Below are 19,416 nucleotides of genomic sequence, written 5' to 3'. Positions count from 1 at the left end.
GTTTCATCCTTCTAAGTGTTAGAAGTCGATACCGCACACGCGAAACTCCAAAAGAGGACGGAAATAGGTCGAACTAAAACGAGGCGGGCACCACTTCTAAGGTGCTAAGATAGTCGCAGGAAGACCCCTAAGGCTAGATCCTAATTCCTACGAGAAATACTAGACCTCACGAAAATTGAGGTCAACAGTGCTCTTGCCATAAAAGGAACTAGGTGCTCTTATTGTATCAAGGAAGAGAATGTAAATATTTCATTACCGACTCAAAGAGCGAAAGAGGGGAGTTCGTGAAATCCCAAAAATAGGTTATCTTTAAGCCTGGATGTACAAGTTGGATGTTGAACATACATATAGTTGTTTCCAATTACTCCAAAATTTAGCGCTTTCATTTCTGCACGTTTAATTAATTATTTTATATAATTTAATGTTCTTATTGTGACTAATTTCTTAAATGCTCATATGCCCTTGTGAATGGATCAATCTAAATACTGCACTCAAACTATTCACTCTTCACATGTATCTCTTTATATCATCATTATCTTCATCTGGATTGTCGCTTTTGTGTATTTCTTTTGCATCCTTGGTATTCCATACTCAAGGTGAAGTATTGATCTATTTACTTTGTGCAAGCAAGCTATAGCAATTTCCATATTTAAATTTATCTAGTATTCCACAATATTGTACATCTTTTTAATGTTTGTGTGTGATTTGATTGATCATAATTGCACGTGCTTTGCATTTGGGTTTGATTTGGGAAGAGTTTCAAAATAAATTTTAAAAGTGTCATAATGCCATTAAACATTCATATCTTGGATTTATATTGATTTGAAAGCTATCCGCTAATGCTCTTGTCGGCCTTCAAAATATAATGCATTTATCCTAAAAAATAGTGATTCACATGACTGTTATGTCAAATCAAAATAACCTCAAGCTTGCATAAGTAAAATTTTAAGCAATAGTGTTGAGCACAAATATCATTAATTTGACCTCAAAATTCAAATTTCTAATGTCTTAACTAAAAATATGCATCAAGTCAACTGAAAATTAACAGAATTTTATAAATTCGAAGCATAATATAAGTAAAATATTTAGTTAGCAATTAGATAGGTTCAAATCATAACCATAACATTTTTTTTCTTTTAAATTGAGTTGCTAGACATCATTTGATGGTAGACAAATTTCACTAAGTGACAAATGGGCTTCTTGATCAGCCATGAGTCGATTGGGATTAACCCATACCATTAAGGGCAGCCTATTAGACTTTTGAAAAAGGCCATAACTCAATCAGAAGCGGTATGATCACAAATATATTTTTCATAATTCCAAACACAGCCTTAAGCAAACATCCACAACAATGTAGCAGCATTCATCATGGAATCTCGTTTTTTTTTTCAAAAGGCCAGAACTCACACAAATTCAGTGGGACAAATGCATGAGGTATTCAGATGCAAAGCAGGTATGGACTCTCACAAAGAAAGCGAAGCTACAAAGAAGTGGGGAATTGCAATTTTCAATGAAGTGCCAGCATCAAATAAAATGAAAATTCTAAATTAAAAAAATAACATGAAAGGAAAAATCTAAAGAAAAAGATGTTAAGATGTACATGAGTTACCAACCAGTTATGCCTTGAAATCCCTGGCACCAAAACTGCAGAAGCAAGAGTATTCTTCTAATATCACCCACACAAGCCTTGATTATGTGCTCAAGAAGGCCGCAGGACACATGAACCTTCTCTAAGGCACAAACCTAAAGAAATAAAAAGAAAATCAGCTTGTTGACCCCGATGAGGATAGTATTTTTTCTAAGTACATGCCGTATGCATAATATAATTGAAACCTCATATACCATGGATGCATGGTAAAGTAGTTCACTGGATGATGGAACTTTAAAGTCTAAGACCAGTCGATTTGATTTATGCGGTAATACAGGTCGCTTGGCTACAATGTGCAGAAATTTATTAACCTTAAAGAGACTTCAATCAAAAGTGGTATAATTACATAGAGGTTGATAAGCACTTACAATTGCTTGTTAGAATAATGGGCCTTTTCGTTGTTTCTGCAAGTTTAAATATAGTAGAAATAAAGCCATGATCTTCATCAAAAACAACATCCACTTCCTCAAATAGAAAAAGTGTTTTATTTGCAATATCAAAATGTGAGCTATTCTCTGCAGCATTGTCTATACAGAATAATTTTGAATCCATTTTTATTGAATCAGCCTCAAGTCCATTTTCTGCAATAATAGACATACAAGATTTCAACTCTTGAACATCCTTACTTTGTTGATTTGTTTGCTCCTTCGTTAGCCTGGAAAGATAAAATAAGAGAGAATCAAATAAGATTTGGATCAAGAAAGAACACTCAATTATTGAAAGCGAGAAACTCCAAATACACAGCACAGAGCAATCCATGTGCATAACTACGATAAAAAAGAAGACTCAAATAAACCCCGAGAATATTATCATTAATCTATTAGACAGTGGTCAATTATCAAAAATCCAAACACAAGCCATAAATCCCTATTTATAAAACACCAACATAAAGCCTATATTGAAAACCAAGTTAAATCTTAATTGAAACTAAATCTAATCCTATCAAAATATTCAACTTCAAACATAATTTAGCAAAAAAAGGTAAGGCAGCCTAAATAAATAAAACTTAAAAGTTAAAAAAAATTGGGCAAAATTCAATATGTGCCTAAAGACCATAAAAATTGGTTCAGTTCAATTTAATTAAAGCTTTGACTCATTGCCAAAGATCTATAAGAAAGTAGACTTCTGTTAGATGATTTGGCTAAAGAATCAGCCAAAAGGGAAGGTATTGCATCAACTCTATTGAAATGTCAAAAATGCTTCCCTGGCGATCAACAGCCCTACAATAATCCATAAGATTAGTTCCTAGTTTTCGCAGTTCATCTTTAGTCATCAATGAATCAGCTAATGAAAAGAAGGCCGGAAAAACAATAAAGCACAGTCATAAACATGGTTACTTCAAAGTTGGGCAACTCGAACTTCATAGACACGGTAATATCTCCACATTGTGGATAGTGGTAACATCAACACAAAATCTCTCATGGGTGTGCTTGAAGCTAATTATAATCATACAGAATGGTGGATAGTGGTAATATCAAACACATACTCAGCTTAACTTGTTTACACTCCTTGGGGTAATCCATCAACTACTTTATCAAAGCAAATCAAAGGAATCTCATAAAAAGAATATACTGAATAAGAACTATGGGTCATCTTTATTATTAGCTAACTCTTGCTAAAATGATGTCCATCAAAAGAATTGCAATAGAGAATATAATAATCATGAATAATTGGAACAGTATGCAAGAGTGTTAAGATCACCATAATCGAAGATATTACAATAAAATGACTTAATATAATAAGGGATAAAAGGGACTACAGACGCTGTGCCTAGTTCACAGAAGGTGAGAAACAATTGCATGAGATGAAACCTACTCACTAGATGTAAGATGGAGATGTGCTAGATCCTTCACAGGATATGCTAATCAAAAGAAACAATAAAGTTAGAAAGGCAATCACATGCGAGAGAGATGAAAGCAAATGATCACAAAATAGTCCCAAAGTGAATACTACGACATGTAGAAATCATGACAAAAACTGTGAGTGCCAAAGCGGCTACATTATTTGAGCTCTCAAGATGGAGCAAGTGTATAAATGAGAACTACAATGAGAGTGGATTTTGTTAAATGAGAACTACAATGAGAGTGAATTATGTTAATTTGGATTGAACGGGAAACGAGTGTTCCACAATGATGCAATTTGGTGTTTATGTGGAATTCCGAGTTTCCTAATCTAGTTTTATTCTCTATTATCCGTTTCTTGTTTCCTACGAGTTTCCCTTCCTTTTCCTGTAGGCTTCCCCCTACAGGAACTCTGTCCCAAGCATAACTTCCCTTGGAACTTCAGAGCACCTACAACAGTCGTCTCCCGTTGGATCAAATCTCCTACAGCCGCCTGTCCCAAACAGATCTCCTGTTGGACAAGATTTTCTATAGCAAGGATCTTTGGTTGTATCAGATCCCCTGCAGCTGTTGGATCATACCGCTAGTCAGCCCACTAGAACCTCCCTCCGGTGACCCAACTGGACCTTCCCGAGCATAAAGAGAAGTTGTAAAAAGCCTGCCAGACTTTCAGTTGTTCACATTCAAGCAAGTAGCACAATAAGCCATGAATTCTTTCTAACTAAAAACATGCATAGGGCTTATGACAAAGTACAACATCAAGATGTCTAGCTCTACTCTGGAGGTTAGTTATGAATCAAAAACCAAAAATTATGTTCAAACAGCCTCATAAATCTCTCGCTTTATCACAGCTCATGAACTCAATGGTCATAACTTCTTCTGATGGTTTCAACTCGCGTTTATGTACATTTGTGAAAAAAATAAAGAACATCTCATTTGAAAAGGCATAGTCTCTGAGTTCACAACTCCTAATCATCGCTCATGGAAGATCCAGAATCATATGGTCATATCTTGGTTGATCAATTTAATGACCACAGAGGTTGAAGAAATTTCTTGTCTTATAAGATAGCATGGGGGATTTGGGAAGCAACTCATGAGACTTATTCCAGTAATGAAAATATTGCAATATTATTTGAGATTGAGACAACTGCATGAGCTCTGACATGAAGGGTTGAGTGTGACTCAATACCTTACAAAGTAATGGCTATATTTAGATATGTATATTTATATATAAAAGTGCCTCAAGTTGCTATGACGTACAAAATAATAGTGGAGAAGAAGTTGAAAATCAAGTTCTTATTGGGTTTAAATAAAAACTTAGATGGGGTCATGGGAATAATCAAGGGGATGAAGCCTTTGCCTACCACTAGGGAAGCCTTTACTGAAGTGAGAAGAGAAGAAAGAAGGAAGAAACTCATAATGGTAGGAAGTGTGGATTCATCTAACACTGAAAGCTCCGTCGCACACACACAACTCCTCCCATCAGTCAAAGCCAAAGAAAAATCGTCCCTTGTGTGAACATTGCAAGAAACATGATCACGCAAAGGACAAGTGTTGGAAACTGCATAAAAAGTTTGCATGTTGGAAACCTGAAAAAGGAAAAACCATGACAACAAGGCTTCTGTCGTTCTTCTTCTGAAGGGTTGGCTGACTCTACTCCCTTCATTAAGAAATAGTTGGAGGTGTTGAAAAAACTTATATCTAGCATAACTGCGCAGCCTAATAGCTTGATGATATAACAAGATATAATATCCTCCTCCGATTTCGCTAACAATGGAAGATTTTAACCTTGGATAATAAACTCAGGTGTTTTGAATCACATGACTGGAAACATATATGCTTTCACCACCGACCAATAGTTTACCACTTTAAAATTTGTTAAACTTGCAGATGGATGGACCTCACTCTAGGATATTTCGGAGAAGAGAAGTGAAAATCTCTAAAGATATGCAATTTTCTTCCGTTTTATATGTTCCCCAATTAGATTGCAACTTACCTTCTATTAGCAAACTTAGTCATGACTTGAACTGTGTTAATAAATTTCATTCTAACTCTTGTGAATTTAGTGGTTGTTCGGGGAAGGTGATTGACAGTGTTGAATTTCAACAATGTCTATACTTGCTAAGGATAGTCATTCTTTTAACACTGGGGCTTTCTCCACTATACTACTCGTGCGTTCATGAGTCTGTTGTGTTTAAGTCTATTGAGTGTCGAGTTCCATTATGGCATAGTCATTTAAGTCATCCTAACTTTCATCATGTTACAAAATTATACCCTCATCTCTTTATTAATAAAAAACCAAAGTTTTACCAATGTAAAACCTACCAATAGACTAAATAAACTTGTCATGTTTATCCTCTATCATAATACAAACCAACACATCTTTTCTCGATCCTTCATATTGACATTTGGGGACCTTCAAATTGAAGCCCATCAATGGAGTCAGATTGTTTGTCTCCTTTTTTTATGATTACACTAGAACCAGTTGGATATTTCTCAAGAAGGAGAAATCTGAAACTGTACAAATCTTTCAATCCTTTAATAACACGCTTAACTCTCAATTCCAATGCAAAATTTATAATCTCAAAACTGATAATGTGAGAGAGTACATCAACTATATCCTTGGCACCTACAATGCAAAAAATAATATCATCCATATGAGTTTCTATGTTAGGACTCGCAATAAAATGGGATACCTGAGGAAAGAATTGACATCTCCTTGAATTATCTAGGTCGATAATATTTTCTCATAGTTTCCAAAAAAAATTTTTGGGGGAGATCAAGATCACAAGCATTTCATTAATACAATGCCAAGCAGAGTCCTTCGATTCAATGCCCCTCTTGATATTATGATGGAAAAATACCCTCGTCGGAGTCTTCTCATCCAACATTCCACTAAAAATATTTAATTGTCTCTTTTATTCACATTCACCAACCAAACCAGACAAAGCTTGACATAAAATCTATCTAATGCATCTTCCTCATGTATGCTTCTAACAAAAAGAAGCACAAGTATTATTCTAACTCCATGAATGTGACATGCTTTGAAAACCAACCATACTACCCCAACTACAATATTCAAGGGAGAGGTTGGGTGAATATTAGAATTGTGACAGTATTCTAGATACTCATACTAATCTAGAGTCATCACAACATATTCTACTTATGCCTGACCATTGTTTCGCAAGTTTCACAACTTGAGAACATCCAACTTAAGATTGACAATAATAGAATTCCCAAGAAACTGTGTGTATACTAGGACAAAGAAATCCACTAAGCAGGATAAAGATAATAAGAAATCACAGGTTGTTCACAACCAAACCTGAATTCACACATCTCTGAATTTCCAAGGGAGATGGAATACGGTGGAGAAGACGGGAAAAGTTGTATAAATTATCCCATCCATGAGTATACTACCTATGAGAGGTTATCACTACCTTCAAAAATTTTTGCAACCAATCATGATAGCGTGCAGATACCCAAGTCTATTCATGAAACACTTGAAAGTCCAGAATGAAAAAAGACAGTTGAAGAGAAGATTCAAACACTTGATTTAAATGGCACATGGACCTTTACAAAACTTACTCCAAATGAATAAGTTCTTGAGTGCAAATGGATGTTCAATGTCAAGTACAAAACAAATAGGAGCATTCTGAGGTACAACGCAAAGTTGGTGGCCAAAGGTTTCACATAGCCCTATGGAATAGACTTTTAAGAGACCTTTGCACTAGTAGCCAATTAAACACCATAAGAGTTCTGATTTCCTTAATAGTGAACAAAGAGTGGGAAGTGCATCAACTTTATATCAAGAATGCATTTTTGAATAGAGGCCTTAAGGAAAAAGTATATGTGGAGATCCCAACAAGATTGCAAAATGACTCAAATAAACATCTAGTTTTTAAACTAAGAAAGTGACTTATGGCCTCAAACAATCTCCATAGACTTGGTTTCATAAGTTTGTCAAGACTATGAAATCTAATGGGTACATCCAATACCAGACTAATCAAACACTGTTCAGAAATCATACAAGGGAGAAAAAAAAGCTATACTCATTGTCTATATAGATAATATGATCCTGATAGATGATGATGAAAAAGAGATTGAGTAGATAAAATAAAATTCTTGCCACTGAATTTGAAATTTAAAATCTAGGAGCGATGAGATTTTTCTAAGCGAGAAAGTGGCTAGGTCTATGATGGAAATTGTGATAACCAAGAAAAATACATCCTAGGCATACTAAAAGTTCTAGAAATGCTAAGGTGCAAACCTGCTGAAACTCCTATGAATTTCAACAAATAAATTACATTTAGAGGGAGAATAGATACCCGTGAAAAGAAAAGTAGATACCAAAGATTGATGAGTAAGTTTATTTACCTATCACACACTAGACTCGCTATCGCTTACTAAGTCGGCATTTTGAGTCAACAAATGAACAATCCAAATTAAGAAGAACCGGAGAAGGTTTCCAGAATATTGAAGTTTCTTAACAAGGCCCCTGACAAAGGGTTTTTTTTTTAAGAAATCAGACAAAATGAAGGTAGAAGTTTACACTTATGATAGTTGAGCAAGAGCACTCACAAACATATCTATTTTTGGGTATTGTTCCTATTTATGAGAAAATATTATCACATGAGGAGCAAGAAGCAAGCAGTGGCCTCTAGAAGTAGTGTAGAATCTGAGTATTGACACTTGCTTTAGAAATATGTGAAGAAATGTGAATCCAAGATGTTTCTAAATGAGATAGGATACTCCACAATCACTCTCAGAAAGATGTTCTATGACACTCAAGCTGTCATTAGTATTGTAAAGAATCATGTGTGTTACGGCAAGCCAAACATATTGAGAATGATAGATATTTTATCTTTGAGAATGTCAATGAAGGTGTTATTCACTTAATCGCATTCCAACTCATCTTCAAGTCGTTAATGTCTTCACCAAATCTCTACCTCCAGGCAACTTCATTGATTCTAATACCAAAGTGGGTTTCCTAATTTAGGTTTATTCTCTTTTATTCTTTTCCTTAATATGTTAAAAGTATTTCCATTAGTTAATTTTTCTTTGGTAAGTTGTAATAAGCATAATTAAGTTAGCCATTCATTTCTCATATAATGAGTATAATTGTATTTTGAATACTAAAAAATAATAGAATACAATTTCCTCCACCTTTCTACAGTTTGCATCTGTTTGCCAAAAAGAGATATGTTTAATGGGTAGCATAGAGCTACGTGGTCATTTTGATTTTAGGTGATTGCAACATGCAAGTGTACAAGGCGAGATATGCTTATACTAGCTAGAAATCAACTCATAACCAAGGAGAAAAAAATATTTCTATAAATTTGATATTTTATTTTGATCATTTCCAGAAAAAAAAATGCAACAAAATTTTAGTATATTTGCATTAATTAATTATTTTCCTACTAAAACCAGTTTCTTCAAGTTCTATACTAAATTTGCTCCAGCAAAGTTGTTTATTCCCCAATTGTTACGAGATTTGATATGTTTGATTACAAAAGGAAAGTTATAATGGAAATTCATGTGTCTGTGCGTGCGCATCTGATTGACTTACATTTACACCCTAATCTTAACTCATTCTTATCTTTAATAACCAATTCACTTCTACCACTTTATATATACGTCACGTATGTTCCCTGGAACAAAACCAAGTGGAGTAAGCTTCAGCAGAGAAGTGAAGAAAAAAAACCAAGATGAAGAGAAGAAAATAAGGAGAAGGAAGAGAGAAGTTTAAAGAGAAAATAGAGAAAAAAAGGGAAAAGGGAAAAAGTGCAGCAGGAGAAAAAGAATGAGAAGGAAAAAAAATAAAAACGGCAAAAGCTAAGGGTAATAAATCCAATTTTGAATCGTAAAACTGCTATTTAATAACTTAGGAATTTATAAAAGCTGAGGACGTTAATGTTTTTACTAGGTTGCACATGAAAAGTAAGATCTCTGGGGAAGTAGAAATAAAGAAACTTATCCCAAGAAAAATAATAAGATTTGCTGAGATAATCCCTAATACAGGAACCAAATAATTGATAGCTTTACTGTTTAAAGAACTTCATATTATGCATGTCTTTGTTACTAAATATTTTAAGAAATATTACTACATTTTTACGTAGCCCCATTGCATTAAATGATTTTAAGAAATTTTATGATACTTTATTATTATAAATATTTCAAAATATGATGCATGATTAATTATCTAGATACAGATCTTTAAATGTAACGTTAAATATTTTAAAAATGCCTATGATAATGATGCTATAAATAAAAGAAGTTTATGAAAAAATCATGTCATGTGAGGTAGACCGACAGATAATGATGATGACATGCAAGGGAAGCGAAAAAACGGACTGAGTTAAGCCTAAATAAGAGCAAAAAGTGGGTTGTCGACCCTAAAAAAAGTTGGTATGAAGGGTTCAGCCTTAAATTGAGGGCAACTGATAAATGATCAGTTGACAGGCAAGATAATGGCCCAATGTTTTGAATGTGCCAAGGCCTACAGGGAATCACAAAATATTTTTAAGTATGAACAAGAAAAAAAAGGAAAGGAATAAGAAACAGAAAGTAAGTGATACATAACATGTTTAACATTCAAATGAAGTATTTTATCTCTAGCAAATATGTATACCCATTATTTATGATCGTCTTTAATTTGTGCAAATATAAAAATAAATTTTACTTCAAATTAATGCAACAAGACGGTCATATTTATGGTAAAAAATACAAATGCTGTGTAGAAAACTAGTATGCATGTTATACTATTTTTTTTCTTGTATTTTGATTACTGTATTAAATGTATCATTCCCACTAGCCTTATAGCTCATCAAACACTATGTCGACTATTTTTAGTTTCGGAAAAGAAACAGATGGAGCCATAGTAAGATGAAATAATTTGAACTTAACTTAATATTTTAAATGGTGCACTTTTAAATGAAATAAAGAAGAAACATGTACAAAAGGTAAATTGGAGATAGCTTACAGTACGTAAAAAGTTTCTATGAACTATATCGAAGCTTTGTAGTATATTTTTCATAATATAAATTGTGTACACATCTCTATTGTTGATTATCATGAATCTCTTTTTATGATTATTAAAGTGTAATTATATTATATGACAATCCACGCCAACTAGTTTTTTGCTTGATATATTTTGACAAATAAACTCCAAATGAGTGTTGGTGAGAAAGTGTGTGACCAAGGGTGTGTTTCTTTCAGCTTTTTAACCCGCTTTCGAAACCAAGTTTCTGAATCAGGTGTTTGATTGAGCTTCTCTAAATCGTGTTACAAACCACTGACATGTATCTCTTCGGAGATCACGATCGCAGTTTTGCGCCCGTATCCCGCATCTGGTCCCACGTCTTTTTTCCCTGTTATACCCTCGAATTGTCAATGTTCGCGAAAGAAATCAAGCTTTGCACCCACATCCTTTTTTCTCCCTCATATGCTTATAACATGAGTTTATTAAAATGTTATTATAAATGTAAAAAATAAATGGGTTAATAAACACATCAATTAACACAATTTCTATGTATTGATGTGTTTAATTGACATCAAATAAACATTAATTGATAGCTTGGCTTTCTTTTTATGTGTTTATTAACTTTCAATTAGTTTATTTTTACTATTATAAGATGAAACTATAAAAATAAACACATGCTTGAAAATAAAATATGTGCATACTTACAAATAAAATATATCATAAATAAATAGGTTTTATTATATGTGTAATGACTTTTGTTGTATAAATACAACCTAATTCATATATATTTACATATCTAACACCTAAACTTTCTAAATAATATGAGCAAAGGAGTATTTCAAACATTTATCAACAGACAATACTTTCAAAACTGAATTTTTCAAACATACCAACTATTTCTGGAACATCAAACTTTAAATAACAATTTTTTCACAGCTGCTTTTAAACTGAGAATTCATACAACTACAACGGAAAAGAATGCACCCTTAAGATTTCTGCATCTATTGCACCTCATGCTTGTCTAAGAATGTTTAAAATGAGGTGTAATAGAAAGTGATGTAAGAGCGAAAGATTTAAATTAGAAACTGCGATTGAAGCATAATTGGATTTAGAAACAAAAGTAAGAATGAGATTAAAATTGAATAAGATAACAATAGAACAATAGGTTGATCTAAGTTGAGAAAGTCAATCTAGTATGCATTAGATAATCATCAAAAAATAGCATGCATTAAATAACCAAAAATTAATATAAATCTATCTATAAAATGTCAAAAAAAAAAAAGAAAAGAAAAGAAAAAAATGACATCTAAGCCAACTCTAAAAGCAAAATGCAAATTGAGGATAATTCTAATAAAAGCATAGAAACTCAACCTATAAAGCGGCACAATATGATGAATTTCATTTCTAGAGTGATTGATAAATAACCATCCCTTGAAAAGTCATCTTCTTTGCAGTAGGCAAATATAAAAATTTGCAAAAAAAGTCAATCAAAATGAAATGATATTTCAGACACTTAAACCAAAAACATTTAAAAATGCAAGTTAACCAACTATTCATAAATAATGGTTGCTAAAATAGAAAAAATTTTGGATGGTATGATTTGCTTGATAGTTTTCCAAAAGAGTGTAATTGGCTATTTTTATGTTAGAAGACAAAGCTGTGAAATGGTGGCGAAAAGCATGGCATCTTGAAAAATTAAAGATGATGCCAATTTCGATGATTGAATGAAACAAATTTTTTAGAAGTATTCAGAACTTAGTTTATTTGCCATTAGCAAGATTAGTACTTCAAGCTAAAATTTTCAGCACTCAAAGTTCAAAGACAATTATACAGTATGAGGCAAAATTAGCATCTCTATCCAGACTCCTCATTATACCAATACCTACAAAAAATCATAACTTCTTGAGAGGTTTAAGAGAACAATTAGCATCGGAATCATTTGATGTTAATGAGTTCAAAGTCATAATAAAAGGAGCCAAAAAGCTACAGCTACTAAAATTACATTCCATGTATTCAGTTTTAATTCTACTCAAATGAAGGTCTTTAGACTCCAATGTAGACTTCCATAATTCAAGTTTTTCCTGAGCTTTTTTCTCTCGTCTTATCCACAAGAAGGATATCATCAGCAAAAAAGCATACATCAAGGTACATCCTCCTGCAAATGTCCAGTAACAAATGTCCAGTAAGACCAATGTCCAGTAAGACCATCCATAACTAAAACAAAAGGATACGGGCTTAGAGCCAATCCCTGATGTAAGCAGAAATAAGAAAATATTTGGTCAATCCTCCATCAGTTCTAACACAAGTAACAGCTTCAGTATACATATCTTTAATGACTTGAATATCATTAATAGTTTATAATTCAATAAAATTAAAAAGTCGCTAAAAAATAAATTAAAGAAATACAATTAAGTATCTTCCTTAACTCAAGTGGTTCACATCTTTTATATATTTTCTATCTTCTATATATATTTTCTCTTCTAACACTCATCTTATAATCAAATAATTAAAAATGTTATGTTAGTTTAAGAGAATTGTGAGCTTACATCTAATTCTAAATCACATTAATGAAATGAAAATGGTACGATATACATGTCAATTAAACTTTTAATAAATCATTATAAAAATTATTTTAAAATTTATATTTATGAATATTATCAATAAAAAATTTTCAAATATTTTATTATTTCGTACGATATCATCTTCATATCGATATCATTTTATATATAATTATCTCATGCGCGAGTACTTTTGTGCTCTCCTGCAAATACCATAAAATGACACACTCCATCATAGTTAAGCATGTACATACAATCTGTCTATGTAGTTGATTTTCTTACTATATCATTTTCATTCAATTCTCTCTCTAAATTAATATATAATATTAGTATTTATAAAATATATATTTATCATAATGATATGATCAACATCTAAAATGTCGCATAAAATACAACTAAATAGCACAATCAGGTTTCGATAACAATCAATGAATTCAAATTAAAAGAAAAAAAATGCTACTAATAACATATAAGTAAGTGCACTCATCAATTACAAAGTATTATTATTGTTAAACTAAATAAATGATTTATCAAAATTTATAATTGAAATATTTTTAATTTACAACATTTTATGAAATTTGAGATTAATATATGTCCATTTAAATCCCACCACTTAATTTATACTTTATTATATAACTAAATTATCACAAATGATTTAATATTTTTATTTGAAATAAGTTTATTTAAAAGTAAAATAACTCTAAATTAAAACTTTACCTGAATCAATTCTCCAAATCTACTAACTCGCTTACACTTCTCCCTTAAGTCAATAAACAAGCCCAAAGTTCTTGCTAATCTTTTTAACCTCAATTAACATAATCCCATAATAACATTTTAGCAATATATAAATTTAATATATATCCAAATTACACTAAACGACCCTAATACATACCTTCATCAGCTCAATTAAGTTCTCTTTACACGAACAACAACTCCCTCCCTTCCACACCATAAATATGTAAGTCTTGCTCTAATACCGAAACGTGCCTGACTTTTTGCAAAGTCCATTTGCTCTTGTTAGGGAGTGCAATATCAAAGTCTCTCATTTCCATTACGCCCAGAGTTTTTACATCAGCCAGATATACCTTCCCAAAGTTACCTGCAACATAATTTCGCATTAACTCCTGACGAGAAGATGTATGGAAGGAAGCCCCCAAATCCAGTATCCAGTCATCGACAGAACTGTGAACTGTCATAAATAGTGTATTTTGTATTTCTTCAGTTACAACATTAGTTCTATCATTCTCCTTCTTCTTAGGATTCCTGCAGTTCTTTTTTATGTGGTTAGTCTTGCCACAATTCCAGCAGGTTGTCTGCTGACCAGACTTTGGTTTTGATTTTCCTCTGTTTGAGTTACTGTCATGTGATCTCCCTCTGGAATCATAATTCAGCGCCGAACTTGAACACGAGGCCTCGCCAGAATCCTTCTTGTGCGTCTCCTCAGCCAAAATCAAATCACGAATATCATCATAGTTCAGCTTAGATTTACCTGTAAAACTACTAATTGTCATCCTCATGGCTTCCCAGCTATTTGGCAATAAAGACGACAATATCAGCACACGTATTTCATCATCAAAATCAATTTCAACAGACGGTAACTGATTTGTGATAGTGTTGAAATCATTTAGGTGTTGAGCAATAAACACACATTCCACCAACTTCAAAGTGAATAACTTTTTCATCAGATGTTTCTTGTTATTCGTCAATGACTTTTCATACATACTAGATAAAACCGCCATGAGATATGCAGTAGTCCTCTCCTTGATGATGTTGTGGGCAACCGATCTCGAAAAGGGTTAATCGTATAACCCCCAGAACCTGTCGATCCAACAGATTTCATTCTGCCTCGTCGAGCCTGCAATCCTTTATGGTGCAAAATGTTGGCCTATAAAAACGTTGTGGCAACCGATCTCGAAAAGGGTTAATCGTATAACCCCCAGCACCTGTCGATCCAACAAATTTCATTCTGCCTCGTCCATCTTTTCTGGTCGCTTTTCCAGTAACGGAAGATAAAATTTCTTCTCATATAGGTAGTCCTCTATCTACATCCTCCAATAAGCAAAATATGTCATTGAACTTCTCGATCCCCAATGTCATCACTTCGTCTTCGCCCATCGTTCTTCCTTAGATTCGAACCCAAGCTCTGATACCAGTTGTTGTGAAAAATGACGGCAATAAAGCGACAAATGGAACGAGTAAAATTGCATGCAGAAAAATACCAGAGCGACACAGATTTACGTGGTTCGGCAAATTTGTCTACGTCCACGGAGCTGCAGAGGATTTTATTTTTTCGATGAATTATACAATCGAGCGTCTCGACGTTTACAATAAAATCTCTATTTTCTTCTCTTCCTTCCTCTTTCTTCCTCTCTTTCTCTTAGTTCTCAGGAGGGCTTGGTTTGACTTCTCCTTTAAGCCAAAAGAGGCTATTTATAGAAACCATGAGAGCGGTAGGTAAGATGTGATAGGTGGGAAAGTAGGTAGGTGAGATTTTTAATTAGGAGGTTAATAAAATTACAGTGGACCAGGTCTCCACATTACCCAACAGGAATCTTCCTAATTGAATGTTTTGGATCTATCAACATTTCAACCATTTTGATGGGTATCGGGGTGTTTCAACTATGATTCATGTGACATCGCATAGATAGGCCATTATTTTCATTACACTCAATCAAATTGGTTGCAGAAATCCCTCCTAGATAATGCTCTGGATACATCAAAGCAATCTATTTTACAAACGGATGACATTCGAATGATTTTGACAATACTCGAGATAATGTCTTTGATCTATGCATAAAATTACTGCTTTTCAACTTCATCATATTTGATCAAACATATTAAGATCCATAGGTATTTTTGGTTCTTCAGACATGCTACGACGTTCCATTTTGTTAAAAGAGCATCATTGAATGATTTAGGTTGCACTCAAGTCAATCTAGACTCGATTTTTATGGTGTCACAACGGTCATTGACTATTTTCATCATATTTGCATGAACTGAGTTATGGAGTAGATACTATGGTCAACAAAAAGGCGTATTAAAGTAGTCAAACATTACCTTTCTCCTCTAAAGGCAGAGCAAGCCATTGTCTATGCCAAACAGCTCTTCAAAAAAAATATTTGTGATGAATGTTCATTTTAGAATCATTATAAATGTAAATTTTAATAAAGTAAATAATTACAATTAAAACTTTAATGAAGAAAGTAAAATCAAGACCAAAATACTCCATTTAAACAACAAATTAAGGATCAATATGGGACCACTTTCTATCACTTCGTTTTCCATATTGCTACCCTATTTGAGTTAAGCTAACAGATTTTCAGCAACATTTCAGAAAAATTTGCCATCTAGAATAGCCTTGCATGATAGAGCTCATAATCCTAAATCTAATGACACTGCTACATTCCATAGTTTCTTGATTTAAAATTTTATAATTCTATCGCCTTAAAAGAAAGGAGCTTTGGACAAAAAATTCACAGTTCTATAAATACTTTCTTATTTTTAAAGCTTTATAAATAGTTGCAAATACCCCAAACCAGCCCTAAGGTTTTGTAGGCTCTCAATATCAGTTTCACATATGAAATCACATGACCTAAAATAAAAATTATCATATCAAGCCACACAGCCTAGACAAAAAAGATGTCCAAGATTTCCACAGTGCACACTGTAGTAACCAACAATTTTCTAAATAATCAAACAGAGATGTTGTGGCAAACAAACTGTTCACTAGAAACCACCATGAGAAAGTTTATATATCTATCAAAAAAATGAATAGCTGAAAAATAGAAATTTTCAAGGCTGAAAAAAACAAGCTTAAAGGCCAACCAGTGAGTAAGTCCAAGTGAATCCACTCCTTCACCAAATGTTTGCCTCACGAATGCACCATTTCTCAGGACAGAAGCATTTACCTGCCCAAAAAATACAAATACAGCATGTCGTTGCAAGGAAAAAACAAATAAGGAAAAGTAAATATTTCTAATTTTTTGCATGATTTCCATGAGCTTTTATAGCCAAACATGATAGGGTGCCTATTAACACAATGCAGACAGGAGTGACAGGAGTGATGCAAACCATATTACAAAAATTAAAATTGTTCTCCAGGAAGTTCCACACTTAGACTATTACTTGCATATAAGTACTTGAGCACTAAGAATGTTTATATCAAGCACCAATCAATTCCCTTCAAGAATCAAGCATCACATTAGACGATATAAACAAACGTAGAAAGCCAAATCAAGCAATCAGCAAATAGAATTCTGTTTCCAAAAAATAATCTTATATATTCTCATTCCTCTGGGTTGGTCACTTTAATTGATACTGTAGAGGGTTGGAACTTAGATCATACATTCACCCCTCTATCATCATCATCAGCATTATGACACAACACGAATATCAGAATTATGAATACTGTTCCTTTTATTCTTTTCCAGTTTTATCTAAAAGTCAACTCTAGGTTAGACATCATTTATCTCAGTTTTCTGAAAGTCCTTCGGTGGGAATACCGCCACTAGCTGGATGCTTTTATTCAAATGATCAATGTTGCATGCCGGAATGATAGTTATGGGAACTCTGATTTCATCAGCTTCCTTGTGATTCATCTGTTTTCTTTCCGGTAGTTTCAGATTTCTTGTGGCTTTCTCTATGATTCCTGCACTCTTCCCTATTACAATTCTTATTTGTTTAGGTACTTGCAATTTAGGCTATAGATTTTATGTATGCCCTTTGGCTAATCTACAGATGTTAAGTGAACCTTTGTTTTTCGCTCAATTAAAAGGTTTCTCAACCACTCTTCTAGTCTTTCAACTGTAAGTTAGTGGTTAGTTAGGAAATTAAAATGATGAGTCAGATGAAAAGGATGAATTAGTGCTTGATAGGAAAGAAGTTGACATGGCGTGCTGTTGGGAGAGATAGTTGTGTCCATGAAAAAAATTACAACAATTGATACTCATTTATAGAAAAAGAGAGAATATTTATCTAGGTAAAATACATTGCAACTGAACATATAAAATGATAATGGTAAAGAATATTATGATTTGGGAGATGATGACAATAATGAAGAAACAAAGTTAATTTAATTTATGATCTCTCGTGTTGACTATAATTTTTTATGAATATGAAAATTATAGACAAAAAAATTCATATATTTTGAGTTGCAGTCCTAGAGTTTAGCAATTTACTCTAATATTTATGCATTAGCAAAATCATGATAACATTATTTACATTTTTTTTTTTTGGCGTCATGGCAGCAGTTTATTAGCATTCATGTATATTAAATAATCTAATGTTCAATTTACATAGCATTGCTTCTATTTTACTTTTAGCTCATTTGTTTCTCTTAAATTGCTGAATAATTAATAAATTATTTATGATTTTTATGAACTAAGCTTATTTTTTCAAAATAACATGCATTTTATGTTGAATCATATAACACTATTCACAATTGACAAGATAATGCTAACAAGTTATAAATATCAAAAGTTTCTAGCATTACTCCAAATATTAATATCAAATTTAACTTGATATCATGTTCTGTCAATCAATATTGAGTATTCTTTTCTCTTTTTTTTTTCTAATCCTCAAAATTCACAACGAACATATCATTAGCGGGACTTTGATGTTTTTATACTGATCTTATTTCTAAAGCTATTAGAAAAGATGAAAACACGTCCATTAATTGTGATGGATAACAAATACAATTTATAACGTAGTAAATAAGATCTAGGAATATGATAATTCATAAATTTCTCAACAAGTATGACAATTATGCCAACATTTCCAAAATGGGCATCAACTAAATAATTCGCAAAAATTGAATTTCTCAAGATCAACAGATTCATATTGAACTCGATCAGCAAAACCTTCTCTTTGTGTGTTTGCTCTCTATTTAACTGAATTGCTGGTTTGGATGTAATCATTATTTCTATAAGATTTCTCATTCCTTAAGCCTCATAGCGCTCAACTCCAATTTCCTACCATTTTGGCTTCCTAATGATTTCTATGTCATGGTATTCATGAATCATTTAGCCAGCTTCTAATGATCGTCTATGTTACAAATTTCCTTTATTTGGTTCCCTCCTATTTAGGCGAAGGCCGTTATGAGATTGCTTAGTTATCAAACTGAAGTAACTATAGAATACCATGTAATTTGTTTAATTTGGATACAATTATTGACTTCATTTCTAGTATTTTTAATAAAAAATTAAGACAATTTTTTTTATTAATAATGTATAGCCCAAGGCATGAAAAACAAATATCCTATTTGAATTCTTTTTTATTTCCATTTTGATTAAATGAATTTTAAGTTTCATGCAATGTCACGACCCAGCCTGAGACTTGGATTCAACAAAGACGGGTATTGAAGGTCGGACGGTGAGAATTTAATTTTTTATA

At 32.7% G+C, this 19,416-nt stretch overlaps 1 protein-coding gene across 5 annotated transcripts in view; it reads right to left on the bottom strand.

Moving 5' to 3' along the window:
- Positions 1 to 19,416, bottom strand: part of LOC110021763 — a 93,000-nt gene that overhangs the window by 23,206 nt on the left and 50,378 nt on the right. For 3 of the 5 annotated variants that reach the window (XM_020720380.1, XM_020720382.1, XM_020720384.1), the window contains 4 exons: positions 16,852 to 16,934; positions 2,017 to 2,303; positions 1,834 to 1,934; positions 1,614 to 1,743 (listed from right to left, as the gene is read on the bottom strand). In XM_020720380.1, coding sequence (XP_020576039.1) covers positions 1,614 to 1,743; positions 1,834 to 1,934; positions 2,017 to 2,303; positions 16,852 to 16,934 — 601 coding nt within the window. The remainder of the gene's footprint in view (positions 1 to 1,613; positions 1,744 to 1,833; positions 1,935 to 2,016; positions 2,304 to 16,851; positions 16,935 to 19,416) is intronic. The other 2 variants (XM_020720383.1, XM_020720381.1) reach the window with 2 other exon arrangements.

Source organism: Phalaenopsis equestris, unplaced genomic scaffold (assembly GCF_001263595.1).
Source record: "Phalaenopsis equestris unplaced genomic scaffold, ASM126359v1 Scaffold000143, whole genome shotgun sequence".
Taxonomy (NCBI): domain Eukaryota; kingdom Viridiplantae; phylum Streptophyta; class Magnoliopsida; order Asparagales; family Orchidaceae; genus Phalaenopsis; species Phalaenopsis equestris.
The sequence above is the reverse complement of the archived record's forward strand: the minus strand, read 5'-3'. Positions and strand labels throughout refer to the sequence as shown.